The sequence below is a fragment of the Strix aluco genome, chromosome 1, assembly GCF_031877795.1.
Source record: "Strix aluco isolate bStrAlu1 chromosome 1, bStrAlu1.hap1, whole genome shotgun sequence".
Lineage (NCBI taxonomy): Eukaryota > Metazoa > Chordata > Aves > Strigiformes > Strigidae > Strix > Strix aluco.
The window spans coordinates 24,753,685-24,768,774 of NC_133931.1; the positions used below are offsets into that span (position 1 = coordinate 24,753,685).

Consider the following 15,090-nt stretch of genomic DNA (forward strand, 5'->3'; position numbering starts at 1 on the left):
GTTAGAAACTAAAAAAATGTCCAGAAAAGACATCGCATGTTGGGTGTATGCAGACATCACAAACATGACCAGGGATCACATCTCAAAACTTTCACAGCTTGTGACTCTACCTGGTCTCATAACCTCTGAGGCAAAAGCACATTCTCAAACATTCACTTCCCTCCTTTTCTCAGACACCCTTTTTTCTAGCTCATCCTCAGGCTGCTTGTATGAAATGAACTGGTCCCAGTTCAGCTGGGACTGCTGCCCATGCAGCCTCTCGTACAAGGGCCACACCTAAGGCAGGTCTAGAGGTTAAATGCGGCCCACATCTAAATGTTGCCGCTGCACAGCCACACAGCGGCAATTATGAAAACATATGTTATGTTGCTCAGTGCTAATAGAGTACAATGGTTACAATTCAGTTTTTCTGAGCTTCATTTTTTCACAGGGGGTCTACTCTTCTAGATCCCTGGAGTGTTTACAGTGTCTTTTCAGCATAACAGTACTTTGCCTTTGTTGTACTTTATTTTTTCAAACTACTGTGTCAGGACTTTTTATCCAGGCTGAAAAATGGAATTGCAAAAAGAGGATAAAGCAACCAAAAGATAACAGTGTATTATGTTGTGCTTTGGGCTTTTTTTGCTGTTAATTTACAAGATAAAAAAACACAAAGAAAATATACCTTTGAAACAGAAACCAGCCAGTTCCTAAGATGAAAATGTGGCCAGATACCTTTAATAAATGTCTGTATTTAAAAGGAAAACCTTTGCATTAAAAAAAGAAGAAAGATTCAATATTTTTGGAGAAAAATACCCCCAAAACTATTGTATCAACTAGTCTAGTTCATTAAAAGCATTTTGAACTTCCTTAGTTGCTTTTTCTTTATGAAAAGCAAAGCAGGATCACACATTAGCAGGAAATTTAAGCTGACCTGTGCAACTGATAAAGCTAATTTCATCCTCAGCTCTAATGCAATGAGGGAAATGAAACCCATTCCAATTTTCTAACGATTTGACGAGGAGAAGACTTCATGAACTCACAAAAGATAAATATTTGTAACTAATTGCCAGCTCTTGCCTTTGTTCCTTTACTTTCATTGCCCTTGCTGCCCTCAGGTGGGTGCATCTGATATTGCCAAGAATGACTGCATTCATGTAAGTAATACCAGTCTTCGGGAGCGTCCCACCAATTTATTGTTTATTTATACAGGTTTTATACAGGTGTATTGATGACGCACAAAATATAACTATAAAAGCAATTGTCTGTCCATCCATCTTTTCTCCATAAGAGACAGGATGCCTGTTTGTACTTGCCTCTGGCCCAGAGAGGAGTCTGAAAGATCTGCTATCTGCAAAGTAGAACATATCTTAGTAGGACAGTATCTGTATTTTTAAGAACACCTTGCCCATCCTGACACTGAATGTTCTCAGAGGATTTGATGCTAAAAGTCTACCAATGTTGGACCTCTGTCTCTAACTGCATCCTTGCCTCTGCTGTCATGAAGGCACTTGAGATGGGGCACTATGGAGAGGGAAAGTTTCAAAATTACAGGTGATCAACTCCCCAGAGTTCCTGATGATGAAGTAGAAGGAATCTCAAAAAAAATCTCTCAACCCCTCCAAAGCCCAGAAGTATTTGGATACTTAGGCAAAGTTTATATGAAAACAGAAACCTGTTAGAGTTATTAGCAGGATGCACTTAGGAATTGTAAAGGAGCCCAGTTTCTGGGCTAAAAAGCTGTGTGTGGCTCATCCCTGCTATTGCTGTTCATGTTGACCTCAGAGCAAACAGAAGTCCTCTGAAATGGCTGCAGAGACTCTGCTGTGCTGCAACTCCCTCTCTCAGAGTAGCTTCACAGCTCTTCTGTCTCTGCTGGCTAGCAAGCTTCTCCTGTAAGCCAAGTAGCCAGCTCTGCTGCATCTCTGATTCATCTTCTTGCTGTTTATTCAACCTTCCAAGTGACCCTGTGTCCTCCGCTCAGACTAATTAGTTAAGTCCAGCTCTGGCTACAAAGGACAAACCTGTCATGACTTTCTGAAAACTGTCCTGTTTGAAACATTAGAATAATCTGAAAAAAAAAAAAATTACTGCATTAGATTTCATATAAGTTCTTCATTAAAATAAACTACTGTTGTAGCTCATTGTCTAGGATATAGTTGTAGAATTGCCTTTTTGGTTTGAAATAACTTTATATCTTCTGGGTGACAATGAGGTTTGTAGTCCTGCTGCTTCAGTATCCTCTATTGCTGGAGGTAGACACAGGCTGCAGGCAGAAGGTCACAGATTTGGCTTCCACACCCTGCTGAGATATTCAGCTAAAAAACTGGCCACGTTGCAGAACCATTTTGGGTCAAATCCATGGGTGTGGAAACATCACTTACAAATACCAGAGTCCTTCTCTGAAAGAACTCTAATACTGATTTATCAGAGCCAAGCCTCCCTTTAGATAGCTAACCCTCAGTAAGTTTGCAGACGACACCAAGTTGGGTGGGAGTGTTGATCTGCTCGAGGGTAGGGAGGCTCTGCAGAGAGATCTGGACAGGCTGGAGCGATGGGCCAAGGTCAACTGCATGAGCTTCAATAAGGCCAAATGCCAGGTGCTGCACTTGGGCCACAACAACCCCCAGCAGCGCTACAGGCTTGGGGAGGAGTGGCTGGAGAGCTGCCAGTCAGAGAGGGACCTGAGGGTGTTGATTGACAGCCGGCTGAACATGAGCCAGCAGTGTGCCCAGGTGGCCAAGAAGGCCAATGGCATCCTGGCTTGCATCAGAAATAGCGTGGCCAGCAGGGACAGGGAAGTGATCTTACCCCTGTACTCGGCACTGGTGAGGCCGCACCTTGATTACTGTGTTCAGTTTTGGGCCCCTCACTACAAAAAGGACATTGAATTACTCGAGCGTGTCCAGAGAAGGGCAACGAAGCTGGTGAAGGGTCTGGAGCACATGTCGTACGAGGAGCGGCTGAGGGAACTGGGGTTGTTTAGTCTGGAGAAGAGGAGGCTGAGGGGAGACCTCATCGCCCTCTACAACTACCTGAAAGGAGGTTGCAGAGAGCTGGGGACGGGTCTCTTTAGCCAAGTAATGAGTGATAAGACAAGAGGTAATGGCCTCAGGTTGCACCAGGGAAGGTTTAGACTGGATATTGGGAAGCATTTCTTTACAGAACGGGTTTTTAGGCGTTGGAATGGGCTGACCAGGGAGGTGGTGGAGTCCCCACCTCTGGAGGTGTTTAAGAGTAGGGTCGACTTAGCACTGAGGGATATGGTGTAGTTGGGATCTGTCAGTGCTAGGTTAATAGTTGGACTAGATGATCTTCAAGGTCCTTTCCAACCTAGATGATTCTGTGATTCTGCTGTTTTGGGTTTCTCAGACCTGTGAACTGAGATAGTGCTGGAACATCTCTGTAGCCACAGGCACTGAAATTTTGCAAGAAATGATTTTTTTTGTGGTACCTGACTTCAATTTCTGCAGCTAACAGAGACATGTAAATTGGAATGATATCACTTAGCTCCAGAGAAGCATCCTCTAAGGAGAGCAACCTCTAAGGAGGGAGCTTCTAAGGAGAGTAGCCTCTAAGGAGAGAACCTCTAAGGGGAGCAACCTCTAAGGATATAACTTAGCTCCAGAGAAGCAGCTCGGAGTCTTCTGTCAAACTAGACAGTTTGGCAGGAATTTGACCAATACTCCTTCAGATTTAAAAAATAAATCTTACAACAAGTAAGACCAAGGTATCATCCACTCCAGTGATAGAAGTCTGAAACAGAGCTGGCATAACAGCTAATGTAACAGGTTACAGGAGCAATTGTGTTTCCTCCTGGCCATAGCACAGGAGAAAGAGAGCACATAAGCCAACCAGGTTTGTAGCAGTGAACCCTGTCGATGCAATGACATCTGTCTCTCTGTGCTGTTTAAAGGACATACATGAACATTGCCCTCTTGTGCTCTGTCCCTATTGCTGCTCTTCTCTCCATTCTGTCCTTACCGGTAGCCAAGTATTCCATCCTGCATATGCCAAGCATCAGTGTGCATACTTGATATTTGCAAAAAATTGTTAAAACTGTCCATGGTGTCCCTAGTTGCTATACTTGGGCCAACAGGGTAATGGTGAGAAATACCCTATTTTGAAAACACAGAATTTGGAATTTGTTTCAAACTAATTATCATTCCCTCTGCTTCCTTGCCAAACTTTTCTCTGGCCATAAATCAATCTGATATGGCCTTTGGTAACATATCATGTCTGGATTGTTTTTACCAACTAGAGGTTTTCCCAAAGAAGTACAGACAGGCTAACACCTAAAATAATGGTAATTAATAATTGTTTTAGAAAATGTAATGTACTTACAGGCACAAGTGCCACACTGTTGGGTCACCAGTACAAATTCCTCTTTGCTTTCTTCAATATGATGCATGAATGAGTGTACAATGAAGGGAAGCTGCATTGTTCCATCAGGAATAAGAGCATCAGGCACAGATGAGAGAAATGGGATTTGTACCTTAGCATGTGTAGGAGTTGTGAAGCCTGCAATGCCTTATAACAGATATTTTTAAAAACTAGAAGATTTCAGCAAAAGATCTACTTATATTTCTGGTACTATCAAGGTTTACATTCTTACTTGCTGGTTTTGGCCCCATATTTCTCATGTTCCATGTCAACATACCTTAAAAATATTCTTTCCACTCAAGTTACTAGAAATTATTAATAATAAACTGCTATATTAGAGTTTAAGATAAGAAAACAGGAGAGAATTTGAGTAAGCATATGCTCCTAATATCTGGGAGAAAGGAAAAAATGCAAGGAATAGTGAAAAAAACACTGTTAGGAGAAAGCAGTTCCCAAAGCACAGGAATTTAAGAAGCCAGGCTTTTAACGGATTTCTGTGTCACAGATGACTGACTATTAAAAATGAATTGCAGAAAAGCTGTGGTGTGAATTCCCCAGGATTAGATGTGGAAATGGAGAATGAATTCAACAACTGAGGATAAAAACCCTTCAGCTTGAGTTCATGTCTCTTCATGTAACCCAGAGAATCTAATTTTTTTGGGGAGCGGGGAAACTCATCTCCCATGTGGATTCTCTGATACGTCACCAGAGCTGAACTTATATTACATTATCTGCTCCCTCCTACTCAGCTGTCTATCTACAGTATGACCAGGAATGTCATGGGTTTGATACCATAACTTCCCTGCCCTCTTTAACTCAAATTGGACAAAATCCAAAAGGTATTAGAAGTACTGGCAGGACACATGTACTTGTACTTATGCACGTATGGTGTGTGTGAAGACGCCTTGATTCTTTAGTTAGACAAGCTAAAGTTTACAGAAATTTCATGTGAATTAGCACAACAATATCCCTATAATGATGCGGAGAAAAAGAAGCCCCAGCTTTCAGAGTAGCTCAGTTTAGCCCTGTTCTGTGTCACACACTTCATCAGACCTGGAAAATTTCCTGCAGTTCTGGACAATTAACTAAAAGCTTGAATTATTTCTTGTATTTATTGTACAATAAATTATAGAACTTACTGTTCTGTTCTTCATTTATACAATATGGAGGGAAAGCTGGAGAATGGGCTGGTGAGTGGACTGAAAAACTGTTGTTCAGGTAATTTACAGAGAAAATCCTGCCATGTCAGATTAATTGGACAGGAATTTGTGTATGTTTGTGTTTGGAAGACCAGCAAAAATTATCTCCATAGTCTTGAGGAAACACCCTTTTATTGTAGAGAACTTTGTATACACAGATGCGATGTATTTACAACCAGCTTTTGTCAAACAGATGACTCGTTAAAATCCTTCACAGATCTGTTGAGAATGAAAGAAAATGAAGCTCAGAAGCCCAGTCAACCAGCCCAACCCCCAAATTCAGATTAATTCCCAAAGATAACTGTAATGAGAGAATAATACATGGAGTTATTCTGAAGGAAGCAATAGGACTGTGACAGAGATCAATGGATGGACTTCAGGATTGGTTCAGCCAAAAAGCATTCCTTAGTTTGATCTCAGAGTAGATGAACCCTGAAGTAAAAATCCAACAAGCATATGGGGACCTTCCTTTTCCCAGGGGTGTGGAAGAGACAGGCAAAAAGAGTCTGGCCCTTCCCTCCCTGGCCTCTGCAAGGACAGGTCACTGTGGCAACCTCTGTGAAAAGAAGTTGTTGGTCCTGTGTTCCCCTGGAAAGCTCTTTTCCAGAAAAAGGCAGGAAAAGATCCACTCTTCTTCAGCCTGCAGAATGGAGTCAATGCACTGAGGGTGAGAACGGGTGTCCTCCTTAGGAAGGGTTTAGACTCACATGCCAGCCTAGTCACAGGAGAGACAGCACCTTGGCTTCTTCCGGTGCCCCTCCAAACTGTGGCTCAGCTCTGCACTGCCCTTTACCTGGGGTGGTGCAATGGCATCACTCTAGTTTCAGCCTCTTCAATCACCCCAAATGCAGAGGAGACAACACAGGGGGAAACGATGAGAGGTAGAGACACACATTATATTCCCTTTTCCTGTTCCTTTTCAATTAAAAGTAGAACTTTCATCAACAACAAAAAGTTACATGTGCAGGAGGCACTTCTCTGGGGAAGAAATAAATACCTCACACAAGCATTCATGGATGGATGAGTCTCATGAGAAAGATTCTCAGCACAACCAATTCAGTCATAAGAGGAATCTAAAATCCCCACATTGATGTATATGAGAAACACGCAAAACATATCTGCTAATGCTTGAGGAAGTTACATGCATAAATTTCCCATAGGTCGGGAAAATATATCTTAGAATCTGCATAATTTAGTTCACACTCAGCAGAACATTGCGATATTTACAGGCACATGCCAGTGGGAAAACATTTGCATATTGAGTGCGAAAAGATGCATCTTTGTCACCTAACCATGGGACTTTGAAAGCAGGGATTTTGTGACCTCAGAATACTACTTGTGAAGTTGATGGGGAGGAAAAAGGTGCAGAGGCAGGAAAAGAAAATTACCAGAAGTTGGTAGGAACTCTTTTTTTTGAGCGTTAGAATGGTTGCAGGCTGGGACAAAGTGAGTTCACAAGTTCTGGCTTGTTACACATCAGAGAGTTTGTCTACTCTCATTTCATATGCTCTTTTTTCCCAATTAAATTTGTTTCTCATTAGCCAGGTTGATGAGAATAGTGTGTAAGACTCATTCTTCTTCTTGCAATCATCATCCTTCATAGCATAATAACTTAATAAATTCTCGCAGAACAGGAATGAAGTAGAATGTCACTTTTTTGACTTGGTCTGTATTCTGAAGTTGAAAGTGGGCATCTGAGAAACACATTTGTAATGCTTTGGAAGATTTTCAAACAAAAAAAAAAGGAAGTTACACTCTGAGCCTGATTGAGAATGCAAAGTTCTACGTTCTCTAGCACTGCATGTCAGACATGGTGGACAAAGCTATTCAGTGACTACCATAACCTTAGCGCTACCCAGAATTGTTCTGAAACTAGTTCACTAGTTTCTGAAACACTACTGTAGTTGCAGCGAATTATTAAAACTATCTACAGAATTTTAATCATACAATTCAGGTTTCAATATGTCAGCAAAACAGCAATGTATAACCCATAGAGTTTATATTCTGGAAGTGAAATTATCAAACTATTGCTCCAATGTCTGAAAAGTAAAGCTATCCTCCCTAGGTACACAGCACTCTCTCACTTATGCTGACACATAAGGTGGTGGTGGATCTTTAGCAGCTCCATTCACAGGATCATCGTATGGTGGCAACAAGACCTGCAGGAAAGGAAAAAAAGGTTATATATTTTAAAAATAAACCAGCTGATAAACTTTACAGACAAGAAAACCCTTAAGACCTTGTCCTAAAAGATAACAAAAATGAGTAAATTAGTAAGCAGGAGCAGAACAGTTGGAAAATGAAACAGTATTAGCTTGAAGTTCCTCCATTTCAATTTGTGTGCCTGTTTTCATTACAAAAGAAAATGTGATTTCTTCTCACTTGTTATTGACTCCAGTGACAACTTGATTTCAGCCAAAGATCATTCATTGCTGGTACCTGAATTTGTTCAATCTTACAGTGACAGTAGCGGCTTATTCTGCAGCTCTCCTCTGTCAAGAGTGCTTAAACCATGTCTCCTGGAGGAGTGCTCAAACTGCTAAACCAGAGTGAGAAAAGTCCCGAAAACCTCTCTTTCTGAGGTCTCCCTGGAACAGCTAGTAATTATTTCGGGGTGGGGAGAAAGAAAGCAAATGGAGAACAAATTACCCAATGTCTAAATAAATCTCCACTTTCGTACTTCTGGGGCACTCAGCCATGAGAAGGAAGATGTACATTCCCATAAGCCCTTCAGTGAATACTTAAACATCTGATAGAAATTAGGACAGCTTTAATCATATATCATCCCCATACGTAGGAGTCCAGGCAGCTTCCTAGGATATGGGAAGTGCAAGTTCAGGCCACACAGGGCACAGGGGGGATTTGAACCAAGATTTCTACTTCTTTAGGCAAGCATGCTAGCTATCATGCAATTTTTAATGGCACCAGCACTGACTGGTGCCATTTAATGGCACCAGCACTGACTGACTGGTGCCATTAATTAGCTTGCATGTGAAAAGATAAAGGAGCACTTCGTCTGTGAGTCCCATCAGGGACTGAAGATAAAGTAGATGTCTGAATGAAGAATGAGTGTACATTCCCTAAAATATCTCAATATCATTTAAGAATATCAGTTGTAGTACACTGGCAGAGATACTTTATGCATCTGAAGATCAATTATTCATGATGGAATTTCCAGATTTATCAGCATCGCTTCTTGGCCATTAAACAGCACATAAAGCTGATTGTCTATAATACATAGGGAAAATCCTGTTCTCAATAAAGTCAATGGAAGTTTTGCCATGAGAAGATTTCACCAGTTCTTAAAGAAGTTGATAACCTGCCTTCTGCAAAGAAACATCTGTAATCACCCCTTTTGGAACTCATTCACAACATAACAAAGTCAGTGGGAATCTTTGTATAGATTTAAATAGACTGGATCAGGCTTTTGTGGGATGATTCCAAGGGTGATTCACATTATACTTATGTGAGTTCACAGACATGCGTTGATGACCATTTCTTCAAGTACATCTGTGCACATGTTTGTAGGATTACAGATCTAACTTGGCATCTTCAGCCCCTAATCAAAAAAGTTTCATTATTTAGAAAAGGAAATTGTCAGAACCATCGTTATTAATACCATATATTTGAGCTTGTAAATGCAATATGCTACACACACATCCACTACATAATCTAAAAAGCCTGTATTGAAAAGCATTTAATAACTTATGTCAACTTTAAAGAGTGCAAACAGCTTATGGCTGACTACTCATCTAGTGAAATTAGGACAACATATAGAAGTTCAAATAAATATTGTGATACAAGTAGTATTTTTGCAATGTAACTTCAGTAAATCACACCGCTAAAGCATGTAAACTGTGAGATCCTCTCCCTAGTGCTGATCATTAGTTTTAATAACAGGGTTTCTAGTAAAATCTTTGTGTTACTAAAAAAGGCACTAGTTTCTCAAATGTACTGAAACATATTCATTAGTTGATTATGAAGCAATATAATTTGTAATTAAATCTGATCTACAGATGACTCTGAAAATTAATCAAGTTCACTTTGTGAAGATTTAGCCATTTTATTGCACTCTTGTAATGCTAAGCCCCAAACTGTGGTCCATTCTTTTCAGGTTCAGAGTCCACTTCATCAGGCATAATGAGAAATGATAGCAGACACAATCCACAAAGCTGTCCATCTTCCAGGTCTACGAGCTGATTAACAAAGGACAATACCTCTTCCTGTGCTCTGATCCTCTTTTAGATCAATGTGTCCTAAGACTACTGTAGTTACATCAATATTATTACCTCAGCATTGAGGTTATTGTCATTTGCAGTACGTCCCCTGGAGGATTTACTGATCTGAGTGAGCTTCTTCATCGGGTTCACTCCTGTATGAAACAAAATCTGTCTGGTAGGAGAACAGCCTCCTGGTGAGGCTTTTACCTCTTGGGAGGTGACCACTCTGCTTTGCTGTATGGACTCGAAACTCATATGTGGGTCAGTGGCCCCAAGGACCCTCAGAAGACACTTTCTTACTTACCAACAGTTTAACAAGAAGTGAGAGGAGATAGGAATACCTACAGGCGCCATTTTGGAGAAGCCACTGGCTAAATCCTAAGGCATATGGATTTCTATAGGAATATTCAAGGTATGTGGGGCATGAATTAGGGACACCACTAAAAAGGTTCAGAAGTTTCACAAGAAAATATCTACAGTGGAAGGCTAAAGAGTATTTGCCAAATGTCTGTAAAATTTAGGGTCACTTTATTGCTGGCAAAGGTTATTTGTCTGAACAGTTCTATCAGCATTACTCTACAGGCTTAGTCCCCACACATTTTTCTGTTTAAATATTTAAACATCCTGATCTTGCACTCCCTGACATAAAAAGAAGAGTGATAAAAAATGATGAGTGTAGAATGAGCAGAATTCAAAATTACTATTTTTACCTAGCAGTCTTCGAGTTAGACAAAGAAAATATGGACAGGTTATTAAACAAAGGTTAAGATGAATGAATGTGATGGACAACATGTGGAAGAAAGCACTCAGAGTTTGTGGAATACATGGCACTGGCTGGGACCCCAGGTATTTCATGTCATTAGTATAGTAAAAGTCCTTTAAACTAATCTAACTGTTTTACTTTCAGGCAATGTGGTTTTGTTACTGTTGCTTAATCATCTGTCAACTGTAAGTCTAAATAATCATCCTTCAGCTTCCACGACAGTTTGAATACCTCTTCAACCACTCTATAATTACAAATCTTGCAATTCTGCCTCTGTAAGACTACCTTTTAATTATTTTTTACAAGAACAGTGTTTCAGGCCATTACTTTCCCTTAATAATTTTTTCCATCTTTTCTCAAGTAGGTCTATTTTGGCAAAAGGGAGAAATATGATAAAACCTGAATTATCTCAGCTTTTAACTGTTTACTGTTGAAATGGTTAACAGTTTAAAAAAATCTCAAGGAAAAGAGAATTCCATTAGAATTTTAATCATTGAATTTATGCCAAAGTAGCTGAGATGAAAATCTGGATCAGAGTAGTTTTCCCTTCTCTTATGTTAATTTTAAATCTCAACATGGTTTAATGGAAGCAGATAAGTGCCTTGGACATAAACAGCATAGTTATTCAGGCAGTACGTTATGCCGTCCAGAGACATAAAATGGAAGCCAGTCACTGAGCCAAAGGGTGAATTCAGAAACCAGAAAAATAGACAGAAACTCACTATTCAGACTTATCTAAGAACCTAATTAGAATGGATGCAATCTAAAATAATTCATGAAGGACAAAAATATATGCATATTTTAGGTCCATGGTATCCCCAAGGCAGAACATCCACTAGGATAACTGATGCATTTTGCTTCCCAGGCACTACATTTGAGCATTTCCTTGCTTGTTTGTTGTGAATTGAGAAAATGTATGTTAGTTCCCCTGGATGCTCTGGGACTAATGTTTACAGAGAGTTTGAGACTGTCACTCACAAGTTACTCTATAAAGTAAGTATGAAGGACCCCCATTTTTTGGAACTCAGTGTTCCCTGTGAAAAGAAGTTCTGGCTTTTGATCTGTAGACCAGATAGTAAGTTTGGAAGATTAGATGGTAGCAGGGTTCAGTTCTACAGGATGCCTAAAATCCAAAGGACAGAAGCTGCTAACTTCTTTTACAACCCCCATAACTGTATTTAAGAACCATGTAACATTTTAACATCATCCTTTAATATGCAGCCACAGGAGGAGATGACATTACTCACTGTTTGTGTAGTTGTCTGATGGTAAAAGCATTGCACAGAGTCTCTGAGATCAGAGCTAGGGGCTAGGGGCTCCCAAACCAAGAGGGTTCAAACCCACAGCTTCTATCTGCCTTACGAATGCTCCAGACACAAGGTTTTCAGCCAGGTTGGAAGGACCACTTTCCACCCTCCTGTTGTCACAGTGAAGCCAAGTATGCAAGAATCCATGGGGTAAGAAAGAAAGAAAGTAAGAGAAAGTGTGGCTATGTAGCCCCTTGGTTAGAGTGCTTAAGTGGGACAGGGAATCCTGGGTGCTGGGCTTTGCTCCCAATACCATTTAAGCATTTTGTGATAAGCAGTCTTGTTGTATAATACGCAGAAATAATCCAGAACTGACCCATAAGAAATCCTGGTCCTGACTTAGCTGGTGTCATCCAAGTGGTCTGGATAATTGTATTACATAAGCATCTTTCTATTATAAAGTACATGATACAGGATGACCTTCTCTGGAACAAATAATTACCATACAAGTTTGCCAATGGCTATATTCTATTCAGTTAATATAAGCATATGTCATTTCTTATTTTTTACATCCTGGTTAATCTGGTTTTGGAGAATAAGTTTTTTAATACATTGTTTAGAAATATGCCTAAGAAGAAACATAGGCAAATATTTGTATATTCAAACAGTTTGGAATTAATTTTGGCCTGAAGGTGTTTTTTGGGAGGGGAATTGCATAATTTCAATAATCACTTCGTATTTTTGCAGCTGATTCCACATTTATCTGGATTTCCAGTAGAAAGTTTTCTTTTTTCAACAAGTTTTCTCATATTGCTGCAGTTATTCCTGTTTGAACTCAAGCTCTTAGATCTGTTTGCTGTCTAGTACATTTCTAGAGGAGAAAATGCGCTTAGTCCTGTATGAGTAAACTTAAATAGTTGTCTAATTGATTATTTCTACATTCTTAAGAGTCTCAACCAAAACTCATTGAACTCAATAGAAATCTTTCTGTGTCTCCAGAGAGCTTTGGATTGCTTTTTCCCCCAGCCATTTGTATTCTTCACTGGGTGGAATAGTGCAACTGTCACATAACAGCTTTGAGTTTGAACAGCATTTTGGCTGGCAGTTATATGAAACTTCTGTGAGTTCCCATGGTAAAATACCTTGTTGATGTCTTGCTAGAAACAAACATCATTAGAGACAGCTCTAACATACTTTTCTCTAACACCTTCTAGAACAGAAATGCTCTTGATAATGCCAAAAAAGTTATAGACTAAAAATGTCTATGGTAAGTGCTGATGATTGTAGTGAGCATTCAGGATTTCTCAAACCTTAGCTTTTCAATAAAAACTCTCGTCCTTTATGCTGTAGGACTTCACATGGCAGCAATACACAGTGTATAGACAGGGACAGGTGACAATGAGTAGTTGAGTGGAATTAGGGTCATCACTACGGCAATTTAATCCTGGTCCTGTTGCTGACCTTTTGAGTTTTGACAAATCGTTTGACTTGGTTTTAGGAAGATCTCGCATTTGTAAAACAGACATATTATTTGAAATATCTTAAAAGGTGTTGGAAACCTTAAGACAGGTTTAAAACTCTCTTGGATGAAATTTGCATAGGACTGTATGAGACAGGGACTAAATTGTGGAAATATTTACAAACTAAATATGTATTTGCAGAAATATCAGCCTATGCCCGGAAATGTTTACTCCACCTCTTTGCCACAGCTATGTATGCATTACATGTCACTCTTCTGCAGAAGTGACCTTTACATTTCAGCCACAGAAACTGCTACCAGGAATCCTTATGGGAGGCCTGTGTGAATACAGGGGGAGGAAATGGAGAGAGGGCAAAAGGAGCCTTTTATTTCACACAGCTCACTTACAAAGTGTCAGTGGGTTCAAGGCCTTATTCTCGGTTTACTTAAAAAGGGAGGGAGAGTAACTACAAAGAGAATAGTGGTAGGTGGATAGCAAGAGAATGCCAGAGCCAGTGCTGAACCATTTCAGAGGTAAAAGTGCTGAACCACAGCAATTTCCTCATCCAGGAGTCTCTGGTCCAATGTGCAGCCCCTGGCCTGGTGATAGGACAAACACTGACACAGCTGCAGGCTGAAATACAGTCACCACATGCATTTCCTTTCCTATTTCATGATAAATTTTCTCCTTGATGTAGCACAGAGCTGATGCATCGAGTTCAGAGACAACTGAATTGAAAGATGAGGTTTTAAGCAGCACATGCCTGGTTGCATCAGTCCTCTACTCTGGGTTCATTTCATCCCAGTGATTCCAGCTTGAGACCAACCACCGACTTGTATTAATATGATACCATTGTGCAGTTTGGAAAGGGTTTGATGGTATGCAATCACATTTACTAATTTCATGTTTACTTCACTGCTCTCCTGTTATTCACCCAGCCAAAAGGAGTGGAATTTCCTCCCACGGCTGCGGTGCTTTGAGGAGCCATTAACTACAACCTAAACCAGGCTCAGCTGCAGTGAAGCAAGCAACTAGCCTACAAACAGCTCTGCAGGGAAGGCTGCTGGCGTGACCACCTGTTCAGTTCAAGGTAGTCCCAACAGCCCTCATGTACTGTTGGGTTCTTCACTACGCAAATATTAAGAAGATCAACTGGGGAAAACAGAAGATTTCCATGTATATAAACAGCTATAGCTGGCTGATTACTTCACTCTCTATGCAGGAAAGGCTGAGATTAACTCTCTCTTTGCATCATTTTCCTGTCAAGTTTGACAATGTGCTTTGCTTCTGAGAAGTCTGAGATTACAGAGGAAAATGTAAAATTAAGATGTATTTTTTGCTCAAAATTTTCAGAAATCCAGATCTTCTCAGTAGAGCTCTGTTTTGGAGACTCAAGGCACCAGGTGGAAGCTATTTCCTTTAGTACTGTGTATGACAATGAACACTGGACTATGTGTAAATATCACTATTCACATAATTAATTTTGTATTTTATTTGAAATGAAATAAAGCTATTAATGTAGCACGCTTTATTTCCTGTACAAAATTTACTGCAAGTTACTATATATACTAGTTTTATTGAGGTAGACTCTTCAAAAGTTTCTTATGTTTCTGTACATAGGGTGGGAAGTAGTGTTTATCAAGAGTTTCTGAAGAAATAGGGTTTTTCTACAATGGATGCCCAACAATTTTTAAGCCCCAAGCTTTGCAGGTGTCTCAGGAGTCTTCTGCTACTTTTAAAAATTCAGTTCATAAACTGCAGGTGCAAATTGTACCTTTGGGTCATCTGATCTGGCCATCTCTGAGGTAACTTCAGAAAAGTAGGTAGTATTTGGCCCTG

The 15,090-nt window shown here is 40.0% G+C and overlaps 1 protein-coding gene across 1 annotated transcript in view; it reads right to left on the reverse strand.

Moving 5' to 3' along the window:
- Nucleotides 1–5,676: 5,676 nt before the first annotated feature.
- The window catches only part of LAPTM4B (lysosomal protein transmembrane 4 beta), a 60,823-nt gene continuing 51,409 nt past the window's right edge, over nucleotides 5,677–15,090 (reverse strand). Inside the window, exon 7 of the mRNA XM_074815286.1 lies at nucleotides 5,677–7,720. Within this exon, the coding sequence (XP_074671387.1) occupies nucleotides 7,646–7,720 (75 nt within the window). The 3' untranslated portion in view covers nucleotides 5,677–7,645. The remainder of the gene's footprint in view (nucleotides 7,721–15,090) is intronic.